The 15,875-nt window shown below is 36.1% G+C and overlaps 1 protein-coding gene across 4 annotated transcripts in view; it reads left to right on the top strand.

The window, feature by feature from the left end:
• ATF7IP (activating transcription factor 7 interacting protein) overlaps positions 1-15,875 on the top strand; it is a 118,982-nt gene that overhangs the window by 37,973 nt on the left and 65,134 nt on the right. For 2 of the 4 annotated variants that reach the window (XM_054444565.2, XM_054444569.2), the window contains exons 2-4: positions 2,135-3,699; positions 12,504-12,590; positions 14,282-14,427. In XM_054444565.2, the coding sequence (XP_054300540.1) occupies positions 2,135-3,699; positions 12,504-12,590; positions 14,282-14,427 (1,798 nt within the window). The remainder of the gene's footprint in view (positions 1-2,134; positions 3,700-12,503; positions 12,591-14,281; positions 14,428-15,875) is intronic. The other 2 variants (XM_054444567.2, XM_063672453.1) reach the window with 2 other exon arrangements.

Here is a 15,875-nt window from a genome sequence, read left to right on the forward strand (position 1 = left end):
AAACTCGTAATTGTACACTCTGCTGGGCATGAAATAAAGTCAGAATGCATCATGGCTTGTTCATGGTCAACATTGCTTGATTTTTGAATGTGAAATCAGCCTTGTATTTTTCTAAGTGAGCTTCACTTGGTCAGAATTCATTACCTTTTTAAGAAACCTACTTCTAAATAACTCATAGATGAAAGAAGAAATCATGATGGAAATTAGAAAATATTTTAATGGAATAATGTAAATGACACATTAAAATGTGAGATGCAACTAAAGCAGCTCTTAGAGGGAAATTTATAGCTTTATATGCACACATTACAAAAGAAGAAAGATTGAAAATAACACTTAAGCTTGAATCTCAAGGAAAAGGATGACATATTAAGCTCTTTCCAAGAAAAAGTAAGTGAAAAGAGATAATAAATATTAGAGTAAATAATTAAAACAAGAAAGCAGATATAAAACTAAGAAACATCAGCCAAGTAAAGGTTCATACTTTAATAAGTGAATAGAATTGATAAAACTCTAGCACAACTTACCAAAAAAAAAAAGAATACACACACACACACACACACACACACACACACACACACACCCTTTGTATTTATTTTGAAATTTTTTTGTAGTGGCATTACTGAGGTAAAACCACATATCTACGATTCACCCACTTAAAGTACAATTCAGTTATTTTTAGTATATTCACAGAGCTGTATAATCATCACCATAATCAATGTTAGAACATTTTCATAACCCTGTAAAGAAATCCTGTACCCTTTAGCAGCCACTCCTCATTTTCTCCAGAATCTTCCAACCCTAGGTAGTCACTGATTTACTTTCTGTCTCTAGATTTGCCTACTCTGGACATTTCATATAAATTGAATCATTTGGTATGTGGCCTTTTGTGACTGGCTTCTCTCACTCAGCATATTTTTAAGGTTTATGCATGTAGTAGCTATGTTCAGTACTTCATTCCCCTTTGTGGTTGAATGATATTCTGTTGTAGGGGTATGGCACATTTTATTTATCCATTCATCAGTTATGGAACATTTAGATTGTTTCCAGTTTTGGGCCATTATGACTAGTGCCTCTATAGAGCATTTGTGTACAAGTTTTTGTGTGAACATATGTTTTCATTTCTCTTGGGAAATGAATGGAATGGAATCACTGGGTCATATGACAACTCTGTATTTCACATATTGTGGAACTGCCTGTTTTCCAAAGCAGCTGCACCTATTTGCAATCCCACTATCATTGTATGAAAGTTCCAGTTTTTTCACATCCTTGCCAACACTCATTATTCTCGTTGATTGTAGCCGTCCTGTTGTGTATGCAGTGTTATTTCATTGTGGTTTTGACTTGCGTTTCCCTGATGTCTAATGATGTTTATTCTTATGGACTTTTGGCTTAGGGGTCTCTTTCTGGAAATGTCTGTTCAAGTCCTTTGACCATTTTTAAATTGGGTTATTTGATTTATTATTGAATTATAGCAGTTCTTAGATATTCTAGATATAAAAGTCTGTATTCTATATAAATATATATTCTGTATTCTAGATATGAAAGTTTAGATTCGAGATAAAAGTCTTATCGGGCATATGATTTGCAAATATTTTCTCCCATTGTTGTGAATTTTCTTTCTTGATGGTAATCTTTTGTTAATATGTTTATAGTTCTGCCAATCTAATTATGCTTGGTTGCAAATGTAATCTTTTTTTTACATGTTTCTTAATTCTTCCTCCTTTTTCCTTTATCTCTATACCTGTTATTTCCCTACTGTTTTTGTTCTTACACTTTTATTTTTCTTTCTCATTTTCTTCAGGTACTTTTTTTTTTTTTTTTCTTTATCTACCTTTTTTTTCTTATACATCTCCATACTCTGTGAATTCCATATTGAAAAAAAAAAATTGTCCCTTTTTCCCCTAATACTTCCTAGTTGATTTTCTAGTAGACTATGGCCATTTTTGATTTTGTATTACACAGATGCAGTAAATAAGAAAATTAGTATACAACGAGCAGTAGGTTTTCTATGTCTTTATTTAAACATTACGTGAAGTGTGCTGCTTGCATCTCTTCTAAGATCAATTTGTATTAAGTCTACAATTAGGTGACTTCTGTTTCCGTTATTAAACTCTCTTTCTCTTTTTTCTTAAAGATTCAGAATGGACAGTTTAGAAGAACCTCAGAAAAAAGTCTTTAAGGCTCGAAAAACGATGAGAGTGAGTGATCGTCAGCAACTTGAAGCAGTGTACAAGGTCAAAGAAGAACTGTTGAAAACTGATGTCAAGCTGTTAAATGGCAACCATGAAAATGGAGATTTGGACCCAACCTCACCTTTGGAAAATATGGATTACATTAAAGACAAGGAAGAGGTGAATGGCATTGAAGAGATTTGTTTTGATCCTGAAGGAAGTAAAGCAGAATGGAAAGAAACACCCTGTATCCTAAGTGTTAATGTAAAAAACAAGCAGGATGATGATTTAAATTGTGAACCTTTGTCTCCCCATAATATAACTTCAGAACCAGACTCTAAACTGACTGCTGAACCAGTTTCTGGTGATCCAGCCCCTGGTGATCTGGATGCCGGAGATCCAGCCTCCGGAGTACTGGCCTCTGGTGATTCCACCTCTGGTGATCCCACCTCTAGCGAGCCCTCCTCTAGTGATGCTGCCTCTGGTGATGCAACCTCTGGTGATGCCGCTTCTGGTGATGTGTCCCCTGGTGATGCCACCTCTGGTGATGCCACTGCTGATGATCTCTCCTCTGGTGATCCCACCTCTAGTGATCCCATCCCAGGTGAACCGGTCCCTGTTGAACCCATTTCTGGTGATTGTGTCGCTGATGATATAGCCTCTAGTGAAATAACTTCTGTTGATCTGGCTTCTGGAGCACCAACTTCCACTGATCCAGGCTCTGATGATCTGGCCCCTGGTGATCTATCCTCTAGTGAACTGGCCTCTGATGATCTGGCCACTGGTGAACTGGCCTCTGATGAGCTGACTTCTGAATCAACCTTCGATCGTACCTTTGAACCAAATTCTGTACCAGTTTGTGAACCAGTTCCTGAAATTGACAATATAGAACCAAGTAGCAATAAAGATGATGATTTTCTTGAAAAAAATGGGGCTGATGAAAAATTAGAGCAAATTCAGAGTAAAGACTCATTGGACGAGAAAAATAAAGCTGATAATAATATTGATGCTAATGAAGAAACTCCAGAAACAGATGATACAACTATTTGTTCAGATCGACCTCCTGAAAATGAAAAGAAGGTAGAGGAAGGTAATATCACAGAGCTTGCTCTTGGAGAAGATGCTATATCTAGCAGTATGGAAATTGACCAAGGTGAAAAGAATGAAGATGAAACTTCTGCAGATCTTGTAGAAACGATTAATGAAAATGTTATTGAAGATGACAAAAGTGAGAATATCTTAGAAAATACAGACTCTATGGAGACAGATGAAATCATTCCTATTTTGGAAAAGCTCGCACCTTCTGAGGATGAACTTACTTGCTTTTCTAAAACATCTCTCCTTCCAATCGATGAGACAAATCCAGATTTGGAAGAGAAAATGGAAAGTTCTTTTGGTTCACCATCTAAACAAGAAAGTAGTGAGAGTTTGCCAAAAGAAGCCTTTCTGGTCCTCTCTGATGAAGAAGATATTTCAGGTGAAAAAGATGAGTCTGAAGTTATATCGCAAAATGAAATGTGCTCTCCAGGTTAGCATATAACTTAAATTTTAAAGATTTTTATTGACTTTGATGAACTGTTTAATAAAACATTATCATAATGTTTTAAATTTATTTTAGCTGCAGAGAAAGTTGAGAATAGTGATGACTCTATAGAAAGATGTCTTAACTTCATAGAATTCAGAATTAGTGTGTCTACTCTGTGAGTAGAATTGTGCTAAATACTAAGAAGGGAGATAAAATAAGTAGAAAATATGCCCTTATAGTCTGGAAATAGAGATGAAGTAGAGCACCGTAACACTGAGATAACAGTTTAAGTTAGTACATAATTGACTAGAGTTGTAGCAGTTCTTTCTTGCTATCACTTAGCGAACAAATAACTTAGAACTAAAAGCCTAATAGTTTAATCTATTTGCTTCAAGTGTAACAAATTATATTTTCAATTAATATTCCCAATGAAATCCTGTTCTTTAATATTCTTTGTCCAGGAATGACAGCACCATTGTTGTAAGCCAGAAACCTTAACGCTTGATTATCCATTTGATAAAGACTTTACCCATTTGCTTCCTCAGCCCTTTTGATTCTACTCAACCTATTCTCTTCCTCATTTTCTGAATGAGCTCCCTATAACCCAGTTCTCTTATTTGATATTGTCCCTCTATGTCTTAGATCTCTGTTACTTTTAGGTTGATTTCAAACTCCTTATGTAAAAGGTACATTAACTTTATGATTTGTTCAGTACCTGTCTCTCCCATCTCTTTTATTTTATTTATTATTCCCAGAGAAAAAGAGAATGAGAAAAATTCTACCTTCTTTTATGGTCAAACTCAAAAACATTATTCCTCTATGAAACTTTCTCAGCTTGAGGAAGACTGAGAAAAGCATGAATACCTTTCTGTTCCCATTATATCACGTTCTTTATTTTTAGACGTCTCTGAGAGAAGTGACCTTGCTAGCATAAAACACCATCTAATTTCTTCAAAGAAAAAAAAATGGAGGCAGGTCTAAGAGACACAGAGACAACTTTTTTCCCCAATATATCATACCAGCTTTCGGAGGTAGAGATTTTTTTCTTATTAAAAAATGGCTTTTTTTTTTGGCCAGGTAGGGTGTCTCACACCTATAATCCTAGGACTTTGGGAGGCTGAGGCAGGCAGATTGCTTGAGCTCAGGAGTTCGAGAACAGCCTGGGCAACATGGCGAGACCCCGTCTCTACAAAAATACAAAAATTAGCCAGGCGTGGTGGCACTTGTCCGTAGTCCAGGCTACTTGAAGGGCTGAGGTAGGGGGATCACTTGAACCTGGGTGGTCGAGGCTGCAGTGAGCCAAGATCACGCCACTGTACTCCAGCATGGGTGACAAAGTGAGACCCTGCCTCAAAAAAAAAAAAAAAGGCTTTTTATTTTCAAAGAGCATTCAACTAAACCTATATAAAGAGACAGGCCAGGCCCTTCTTGGTTCTAGAGATATGAAGATAGTATTTGCCCTCAGGATACACACAAGAATTAAATCATAGGCCATTAAATACAAGGCTGTGAGTACAGTGATTATGTTAAATTGGTATTCTGGGAGTGCAGATTAAGGTAACTTTATTAGAGCACCAGATGTATTAGGGATGTCTTGCCCCTTTTAATATCTGTATAACAGAGGTTTATTTTGTTTGCTTGTTTTTGTTTTGTGAGACAGAGTCTTGCTCTGTTGCCCAGGCTGGAGTACAGTGGCACAATCATAGCTCACTGCAGCTTCCACTTTACTGGCTTAGGTGATCCTCCTGCCTAAGCCCCCAGAGTACATGGGAATACAGGCGTGTGCCACCACACTTGGCAAAATTTTAATTTTTTTGTAGAGACAGGGTCTTGCTATATTGGCTCTGCTGTAACATAGGGTTTTAATGACTCTAATTCTTATTTTTTTTTTATTTTATTTTTTTCGAGAAGGAGTCTCGCTCTGTCGCCCTGGCTGGAGTGCAGTGGCACCATCTTGGCTCACTGCAACCTCCGCCTCCCGGGCTCAAGCGATTCTCCTCCCCACTCTGCCTCCTGCGTAGCTGGGATTATAGGTGCGTGACACCACGCCTGGCTAATTTTTGTATTTTTGTAGAGTCGGGGTTTCACCATGTTGGTCAGGCTGGTCTCAAACTCCTGACTTCGTGATCTGCCCGCCTCAGCCTCCCAAAGTGCTGGGGATTACAAGCGTGAGCCACCGCACCTGGCCGAGTCTAACTCCTTTTAATGGTAGCTCCATCCTACTTGCTCAGGCCAGAAACTTTGGAACCATTTTTATTTTTTCTTTCACACCCCATAATCAGTCCATCAGGAAATTCTGTTGGTACTACTATCATAATAGATCTAGAGTCCAATTCACAACTGTTATTACTCCTGCTCTGAGTCACCATCATCAGGCCAAAACGGTGCCTGGCACACAGTAAGTGCCCAGTAAATATTTGTAAAGTGAATGAATAATCAATAATGTAAGAGAAGCATATCATGGAGGACCTTGGTTATAATGCTAAAGCTTTATGATGGCGCTGGAATGCCAGTAAAGAACTTCAAGCAGAGGAGAATGAAATTTACATTTTGGAAAGATAATAGGTGACAGTGTTGAGAATGAATTTCATCCATTTTCTATAAGTGTTTATACAGAATGTGGCACTAGGGCAAGTCCATAAAAAAGCCTTATAAGTCCTTTAAAAAAAAAAAGTCTGTATAAGAAAGTTAAAAAAGCAAATTGCAGCTTATGATTTAATGAGTACCTTTATGTCAGAATCTTGATATTGGAGGGCATCCCACGCAAGGCAGTTAAGTGCTGAGAGATGAATATTAAGCCATCCATGTTGCATACTTTGAAAATTCAAAGTTGGGAATATTTTTGGTTACTTGCCTTTAATCTGATGGTATGCTATTAGCAGGGTAAATTTAGTGATAGATTTAATTTCTTGGCTCATAACTAAACTTTTATTTTGTATCTTTTCCCCTTCCTCTGAAGGTAATTTTCTGTATTTTGAGTTTAAGAATAGTTTCTTAATTGGTTCTTAAACTGTACTCTGTTCTCTTTATATGGCGGTAGAATCTGTTGCATGTCATTTATGTTGCTGTACTCCTGTTGAAATGTTACTTAAATAAATGCCTTTATTCTTGACTAATTTTTAATATACTCAGAACACAGAATTATTAGCTGAAGTACTAAAGTTGGCTTCAGTACTGGCTCTTCTTTCTAGCTACTAACATCTATGAGTGTAGTAAAAGGAAAATAGCATAACCTTCTGTCATTTCAGGCACTTGTTTAGCAAATGTGTTTTAAATAAAGCAATTGTGATATGTATTAGCAGCAACAAGAAATAATGAAAGATAAAGCAAATAGAAAAGCTATTTTAATTTTACAAAAGCAGAAGAAAGAACTAAAAAAGTGTTGCATATATACCTTAATAGGTCTAGAGACATTATTGAATTGTGGCATAGTACTATGTTAGAACTAATACTCACTAATTATTAAAATGATATCTGTTTAAAGAGGATAGCAAAATAAAGATTTATCTCTCTGGGAAAGTTCAAACACTAGAGGAGCTTCATCTCCATACCATATACTTTCGTCTAATACTATTTCATCTCTTTCCTTTCTTTTAGGGCCATTCTTCAAGTTATATTAACAAAGCTAGGACCATTTCTTCTTCTGTTAGCCCTTCCACTTAATTGGATTTTGATTTCTGCCTTGGTAGCTGCCCCCCTCCTGATTTTTCTCAGTGAAATGACATTGATGATCATGTTATTAAATCCGGGGACATCTTTTCTTTGTCTTATCTATTCTTCTATACTTGGATGACCTCTTAATAACAGTTCTTCCCTCTTGAGACTCTCCTTAGCTGTTGGGTTACTGCATTCTCCATCTTCCCTTCTTTTTTGGCCTTTCTCCTTCTATTTCTTGTGGAAAAATAGGGATAGGCCTCCTCCACGTGCTTTTTTTTTCTTAAACATAAGATTTTTGAAGAGAAAAATCTGTTTTAGAGTGAACTAGATTTTTTTTGCATTAAACACTGACATAGTTTCCTTGCAGATTTTATTTCAGATTAAAATAAAAATCTGTGGTTGATATTTTCCTCCCCTTGTTCTTGGATCTTTAAGGTAAATAAACATAAAGTGATGCTAATAAGGATAATTACATTAGACTAGAATTTGAGACTTCCTTCTATTTTTGCTGTAGGTTAGTATTGATAGAATTGGCGTGATTTAGTCAATTTACTGTTAATTTGTTGTCACTGTTTATTGTGTTCAGTTAAAATTCTTTATCATCTCAATCCATTTATATTTAGCTGTTACTTATGTACTTGGCTTCTCTTTGTGGAGCTTCTTAGTTCTATACACTAGTGTGCAAGTTGCAGATTTTTCTTTTCAGAGTTGAGGAAGACCAAAGATGAAGTAGATTTTGGAAGGAGGTGTATAGGAGGAAGATCATTTTTCAAATGAGTACTGTTGTCCGAGTTAGGTGTGTAAGTCTGGATTTCAGATCAGAGACTTGACTTGTATTAGCAAAATATAGTAGATAGCATGTAGCTATTAGGTGACAAGATGAAATCACCTCAGAGTGAGTATACATGGAGAAAAGATCCAAGAATTGTGCTTTTGGCATTTCAGTGTTTAGGGTTGGGGAGATGAGGAAGAACCAACAAAGGAGCTGAGAAAGAGCAGCCCCTGAGGTAGGAAGAAGGTGGAGAGATTTTGGTGTTTCAGAAGCCAAGTAAAAACACTGTTTTGAGGAGGGAATAAGGTAACCGTTTACTATATCAAATGCTGCTGTGTGTGCTCATAAGATGGAAGAGAAGTATTTAACAATCTGGAGATCATTGGTGACTTTTACCAAGGGGCAGTTTTGGTGAATGGTGGAGTGGAAAACCTGATTTGGGTTTCAGAGAGAGTGGGAGGGGAAGAATTGGAGATAATAAAATGGGACTTTCCCCACTAGGTTTTGCTTTTAAAGAGAGCACAAAAATTCACGTAGGAGATATTATTTGCCATTCTGTATTGGTTAAATAAAACTAATACAAAATGTCTGGAAAAGTCGCATTACCAGTCATGCCTTATTTTTCTGATAGATCTTGTTAGGTTGAGAATCTTTATATGTTTGTTGGCCTTTTGTAGTTCCTTATCTGTGAATTGCCTGTTCATCTCCTTTGCCCATTTTTCTAATGGATATTGTCTTTAATTTGTCTGTAGGAATTTCTTGTTTTATTATAAATATTTTCATGGAGCCAGTAATCTAAATCAGTGAATGGGGTAGACTGGCCTGTGAGCCCTGTTTTTGTAAATAAAGTTTTATTGGAACATAGCTATGGTAATTTGTTTACATGTCGCATAGCACTTATTGCTGATTCCAGCAACAAGGACAGAATTAAGAGGTTGTGTCAGAGGTCATGTGGCCCACAAGATTGAAAATATCTATTTTTTGGCCACTTACAAAAAAGATTTGCCAATCTCTTATCTAAGGCAATGGTTTTTGTCCTCCATTTTTCCTTAGAATAAAGTTCTATAAAGTATAATTCTGAAATGGGAAACTAAGTCCCCTAATGTAAATTCTATTTTGTAATCCTTTAAAAACACAGTTTTCTACCTTTACTTAATGGAACCTTATTAAAGATAGTAGTCATCTGATAGGTATTAAACATCTAATTTGTCTCAGCTATTTCTCAAAGTGTTTGGGATTACCAAAATTACGAGATCTGATATTTGCCCTTAATGAGCTTACTGTCTAGTCTGCTTGAAAGGAAAGAATATGGAACTATGAAAACTTGCCAAATTGTGATAAGGCTATACTCAAGAAAATCAGAGGAATTATAACAGAAACTTATCTGTAAGTAAGGACAGATTCTAAAAAAGACATTGTTTTTTTTTTTTTGAGATGGAGTCTCGCTCTGTCACCCAGGCTGGAGTGCGGTGGTGCGATATCGGCTCACTGCAAGCTCTGCCTCCCGGGTTCAAGCGACTCTCCTGTCTCAGCCTCCCGAGTAGCTGGGACTACAGGCATGTGCCACTACGCACAGCTAATTTTTTATATTTTTAGTAGAGACAGGGTTTCACCATGTCAGCCAGGATGGTCTCGATCTCCTGACCTTGTGATCCGCCCGCCTCGGCCTCCCAAAGTGCTGGGATTATAGATGTGAGCCACCGCACCCTAAAAAAAACAATGCCTAAAAAAGACATTGTTAACCTACTATTTGGAGTTTCAGGAGTCCCAGGAACTACCTGAAATTATGTCTAAAGTTGTCTGTGTACCAAGGGCCTTTGATTATTACTCTGGGTTGAAGGAGACCCATTCTCAGTTTTTCTTCAGGCTTTGTGGACAAAATAAAATTAAAGAAATATAAGGCCCTACCCATCTCTGTAGAATCTGTTAATACCATTTTTTAAATCCCAAGTTCTTTCCGTTACATAAAACTCTAGCATATATTTTAATTCTGTGAATCCTGAGTGTTTTAAGTGTTGGGAATCCAGTAGTATCTTCTAAGCATATCTGGAACCTGGGAGTTGGGTGATAGGAAGAGGTTTTTGAATAAAATGAAGAAATCTCAAGCTGAGCTTGACATATGGAGAGGAAACTAACATGCGTATAAAAGAGGCAAACCATAGCAGGCCAATTTACTCTGCGGTGTTCTGGATGCTCTGGCTTGGAGTCACTAATTGGAGCCATGGCTAATTTTGTGCTTTGTGCGATGCGAGGATTTGCTAAATAAAGACTATGTAAACCTTTCATCTCAAGCAACCCAGTTACTCTGTCTCTCTGGAAACTCTGGGGACTAGGAAGCTCAGGAGTTACTAACAATTAGTATTAAAATCAGGAAGATATGGAAAAATATAGAGAGAAAAATGTGTTTTAATGAGTTTGTGATCTGTTTACAAGAAAGCAAACATAAATTTTTATTTCACTGAAACTGAGGTTGAGAGATGAGGTCTTAAAACACTTAAAATGAGCAAAGGGTAGTAAATGGAGAGTTAATTTTCAAATAATTTATTTTAAAGTTCAAAAATAGTTTTAGTAATCCTGTGTACTGTGTTAGCTTATTGTTTATCTTACAGTGAAAAAAATACTTCTAGCGCCTTAATAGGTATTCATCAATGATCCTTGTCCTTGCCTATTTTCACCTAAAATATCTTTTAAATTTTTTTAACCTTGACTTTTGCTATTAGGGCTGTTGTGATTAAAACCGTGATGATTGGAGAAGAAATGTCATATCAGAATCTTTATATAGCATAATATACTTTATGATTGTTTATTTAATATTAGTTGCAGAACTTGATGAAACATAGCATGCTTTATTGAAGCCACTGAGAAGCAAGTTGCAATGACATAACGGGGAAAAATAGAAGTCAAACATCTTAATGATTTTTTTTTTGTAGCTCCCTTATTCCTCATTTAATGAGTAGGTTAGTTGAAGAGACATTGATTGACCAAAAGAACATTTTGGTACCTCTTGGATTTTATTTAATATAATTGTATAGACATTTTTAGCAATATCTTTTGGCAGCACTCTTCAGTTGTTACATTTTATATGACTTACGCAAATTAACCCTTCTGGGCCAGTCGCGGTGGCTCACGCCTGTAATCCCAGCAGTTTGGGAAGCTGAGGTGGGAGGATCACCAGAGGTCAGGAGTTTGAGACCAGTCTGCCCAACATGGTGAAATCCTGTCTCTACTAAAAATAAAAAAAATTAGGCCTGGTGCAGTGGCTTATGCCTGTAATCTCAGCAGTTTGGGAGGCTGAGGAGGGCGGATCATGAGGTCAAGAGATCAAGACCATCCTGGCCAACATGGTGAAACCCTGTCTCTACTAAAAATACAAAAATTAGCTGGGCCTGGTGGCAGGTGCCTGTAGTCCCAGCTACCTGGGAGGCTGAGGCAGGAGAATTGCTTGAACCTGGGAAGTAGAGGTTGCAGTGAGCCGAGATCGCGCTACTGTATACTAGCCTGGCGACAGAGTGAGACTCTATCTCAAAAACAAACTAACAAACAAATTAGCTGGATGTGGTGGCGGGTGCCTGTAATCCCAGCTACTCAGGAGGCTAAGGCAGGAGAATCACTTGAACCCAGGAGGCGGAGGTTGCAGTGAGACGAGATCGCCCCACTGCACTCCAGCCTGGGCGACAATAGTGAAACTCAGTCTCAAAAAAAAAAAAAAAGAAAATTAACCCTTCTGAATGTTTTCCTCATCTATATGATGACAAAAAATAGAGTTAACAGTGTGAAATTATATTGTGGCTATGTGATAACTATATTAAGCACCTAGCTCAGTTTTGGCACTGTTATCAAAGTAGGTATATATTTAAAGTTTTTATTATATTTGGGATAGCCTTTCCATTCCTTATTTTTGAACTCTCTATACCATAAGCATTAAAGTAACTTAAGGATTCAACCTGTATATTCAACGTATTAGGTGTTTTGAATTTTCCAGTAGTTTGGAATTTTTTTGATAATTGTCACAAGCACTATTTTAGTTTTAATTATTGAATGTAAAGGAATCAAAATGCTCTACAGCAGTTGTTTTCACATTTTATTAATGCTATTGGTGACAGAAAATTATTAAGTAATTTTAAAAAATTACTTAAAATCTATATTAAGATTAAATCCTGTGTTGAGTTTGTTCTGAATTGCAGAACAGTTGAATGTGGACGTGGTCATTCATTCGATCAGTTCCTGCTCCCCTTTTCCCCTCCCCAAATTTTACATTTTGGGACTCTGATTTCATAAAAGGTTAGTTTTGTAACTGGATAGTGACTAAAAATGTAAATTAGTGAGCTGTTATGAATTCTAGTAGAAGTAAGATTTTCTTTTCTATATTTGTTAACAGCAGAAACAGAAAGTAATGAAAAAGACAACAAACCTGAGGAAGAAGAGCAAGTAATACATGAAGAAGATGAAAGACCTTCTGAGAAAAGTATGCATGTATAAACAAACTTGAACTGGGTTGAAAAATAATAATTCATTGTTTCTATATTTACAACCGTGTAATATTCTTTTTTGCCCATGAAATAATTGTAAAATTTTGCAGTTTCACAACTGTACCATTTTGTTGATGGCTGACTGAAGGATTTCTGAAAGTATGTTTCATACACTTCAATATTTTATTTTGTTTATTTATACTTTTTATTGTTCCACAGAAAGATTTTGCTTAAAGTTTACTAAGTTACTGAGTGTTTTGAGATAAATTGTTTCAGATTTATGTTTAAAGAATGAAACTACAAGAATTTTGTATGGGCTAACATAAGTGAATGGAAGGATGTATTTTAGTTTACTTAAGGTTCTTTATCTTCACGGGGCCAGAAGCAGTGGCTCACACCTGTAATGCCAGCACTTTGTGAGACCAAGACGGAAGGATTGCTTGAGGCCAGGAATGCAAGACCAGCCTGGGTGACATAGCAAGAACCTGTCTCTACAGAAAAAATATTTGAATTAGCCAGGCATGGTGGCACACACGTGTAGTCGCAGCTACTTGGAAGGCTGCAGTGGTAGTATTGCTTGAGTCCAGGAATTTGAGGTTCCAGTGAGCAATGATTGAGCCACTGTACTCCAGCCTGGGTGACAGAGTGACACCTTGAGAGAGAAAGAGAGAGAGAAGGAGGGAGGGAGGGAGAGAGGAAGGAAGGAAGAGGGAAGGAAGGAAGGAAGGAAAAGGGAAGGAAAGATAAAGTTCTTTAGCTTTATGGGAAGGGAAGGAAATGATGGACTGAGTGTCCTTAGGTTTATGGAAAGATCATTGGACTAGAAGTCAGGAAAGCTGGGTTCAGTAACTTTCCTGTCGTGCCGCTCTCCATGTATGACCACGGGTAAGTTAAGATTATAAGAGAAATTGTGGCATAGTGGGTTTACAAGCATATAGATACAGATATATACAGAGGGATAGGCATGGTCACATGACAGCATCTGCGTTTAAAAAATGTGAAGATATTAGTGTTTTAATTTTTTTAGATATTGAAGAAACCAGATACAATTTGCTTATGATCTCATGAATATTAACAGCACTTGAAACAAATTTTCTAAGTGAAGTCTTCTAGTCTATATTCTTTATAAATGTACTTTTAATGACATTAATTTTATTTTTATTTGAAATTCATTAGGATATGTTAAGAATAACTATTATTACTATGCTAGTTTTCTAAGGCTGATGATTAAGAATTTTTTCCTATACTTACGGAGGAAAAAGAATAAATAATTAAAGCTGTGCATAGTTAAAAATCTGACATGAGAATGAATACAATATTTTGTCAGAGGGTTCATGTGCACTGTGACATTTAGTTACAGGAATGAATATGAGATGATTTCATCTACCTTCTTCACAACACAATTGTGAGGCAGTTCTCCTTCTTAGTATGAAGATTTCAAGGAAATTCTGCGTTCACAGTGTGCATTGCTTGACCATTAGGAAGTTCTTATTTAGTATATTGAAAGTCATTTGAAGTTTAAAGCTAAAAGCTATATACCTTCTTTTCTGATCTCCAAAACAGTTTACAAAATAGTTGGTTGAGAAGGCTGTTATGATAGAAACAATATTTTGCTAAGGATGGATAATATGCATTAAGAGCTATAAGAAAAACACCTGAGTGTGATCATTGTGGTTTTTCTTCTCAGATGAATTTTCTAGACGAAAACGTTCTAAATCAGAAGACATGGACAATGTACAGTCTAAACGTCGTCGATATATGGAAGAAGAATATGAGGCAGAATTTCAAGTAAAGATTACAGCCAAAGGGGACATTAACCAGAAACTTCAAAAGGTATTGTGTCAATTATAAGTTATAAACCATATGAATAAATAGCACCACTATCATCTTCTAGGTTTCTGACATTATTCTGTATTTTATTGACATAATGTGGTTTATCATAGAAAGAAAGAACTTGAAGAAAGTGGTTGAGCTTTTAAAGTCTATTACTGACCAGATGTGGTGGATCACCCCTGTAATCCCAATCATTTGGGAGGCTGAGGTGGATGGATCACCTGAAGTCAGGAATTCAAGACCAGCCTGACCAACATGGTGAAACTCTGACTCTACTAAAAATACAAAAATTAGCTGGATGTTGTGGTGGGTGCCTGTAATCCCAGCTACTTGGGAGGCTGAGGCAGGAGAATCACTTGAACCCGGGAGGTGGAGGTTGCAGTGAGCTGAGATCATGCCACTTCACTCCAGCCTGGGTGACAGAGCAAGACTCCATCTCAAAAAAATAATAAATAAATAAATAAATAAATAAGTCTATTACTATCCTTGATAATTTAATTTTAAAATTCCTTCTGACTTCTTTTTGGCTACATCTTTTTTTTTAAAAAAAGATTATGATTATCAAAACAAGGGAGAGAAGGTAACATTTTTATTTATTTGCTTTGGTGACAAAACTGAATGTTGTTTTTCAGCTTTTCTTTTTCCTTCTCACATTGAACTTTATCTTATTGTGAAAAGGAAATGTTAGAGTTTTAAATATTAACATTTTAATCTTTATAAAGCTGGTTTCATGGTTGTAAGTCTCTACATTCTAAACTTTTTATTGTGTACTTTAGGGTTAGTATAAAAGTGGTAGAGACAGGGTATTAAAAGGACTAGAGAAAGGAGTATTTAGAATACAGAGTTTGAAATTCTCCTTACATCTGTTTGACTAGAGATAGAAATAATGAAAATATTCAGTATTTTATATGTTTTTCAACATGTATTCACAAATGTTTTTACAAATGCTTTTCTTAGAGAGGAATATTAAACTTCGATGATAACTAGTTTTTCAAGGTCATATATTTAAGGATGACGTTTTACAATCAATGTTTTAGGACAAAATTCTTTCATTAAAATACAGCATACATATTTGCACTTTGTAGAAAAAAGAATAGTGAGGCAGTAGAAACTCTCAGTGTTGTTTTTTCCCCTAGTTTCTTTTTATTTGACATATGGAGATAATAATGCTTATTCAGTCTTTCTTACAGAGCTGTTAGAATTATGAAGGTAGCTATGTGAAAGAATTTTGAAAACTGAGGTTTCCTGAGAGTTTACTTCTTTAGAACAGTGTTACTCAAGTATGGTTCATGGGTATGTGCCAATGTCTTTGTTGTGGACCCATAATGAGAATATGGAACTTTTTAAAAGTTTACTCTCTGGAAATTTTCTATTTTTAGTATGTATTACCCTCTTGAAGTAGATTTTATATATATAAAAGTAGAGGATTTTAGCAGATAGTATTGTGT

Source organism: Pongo pygmaeus, chromosome 10, assembly GCF_028885625.2.
Source record: "Pongo pygmaeus isolate AG05252 chromosome 10, NHGRI_mPonPyg2-v2.0_pri, whole genome shotgun sequence".
Lineage (NCBI taxonomy): Eukaryota > Metazoa > Chordata > Mammalia > Primates > Hominidae > Pongo > Pongo pygmaeus.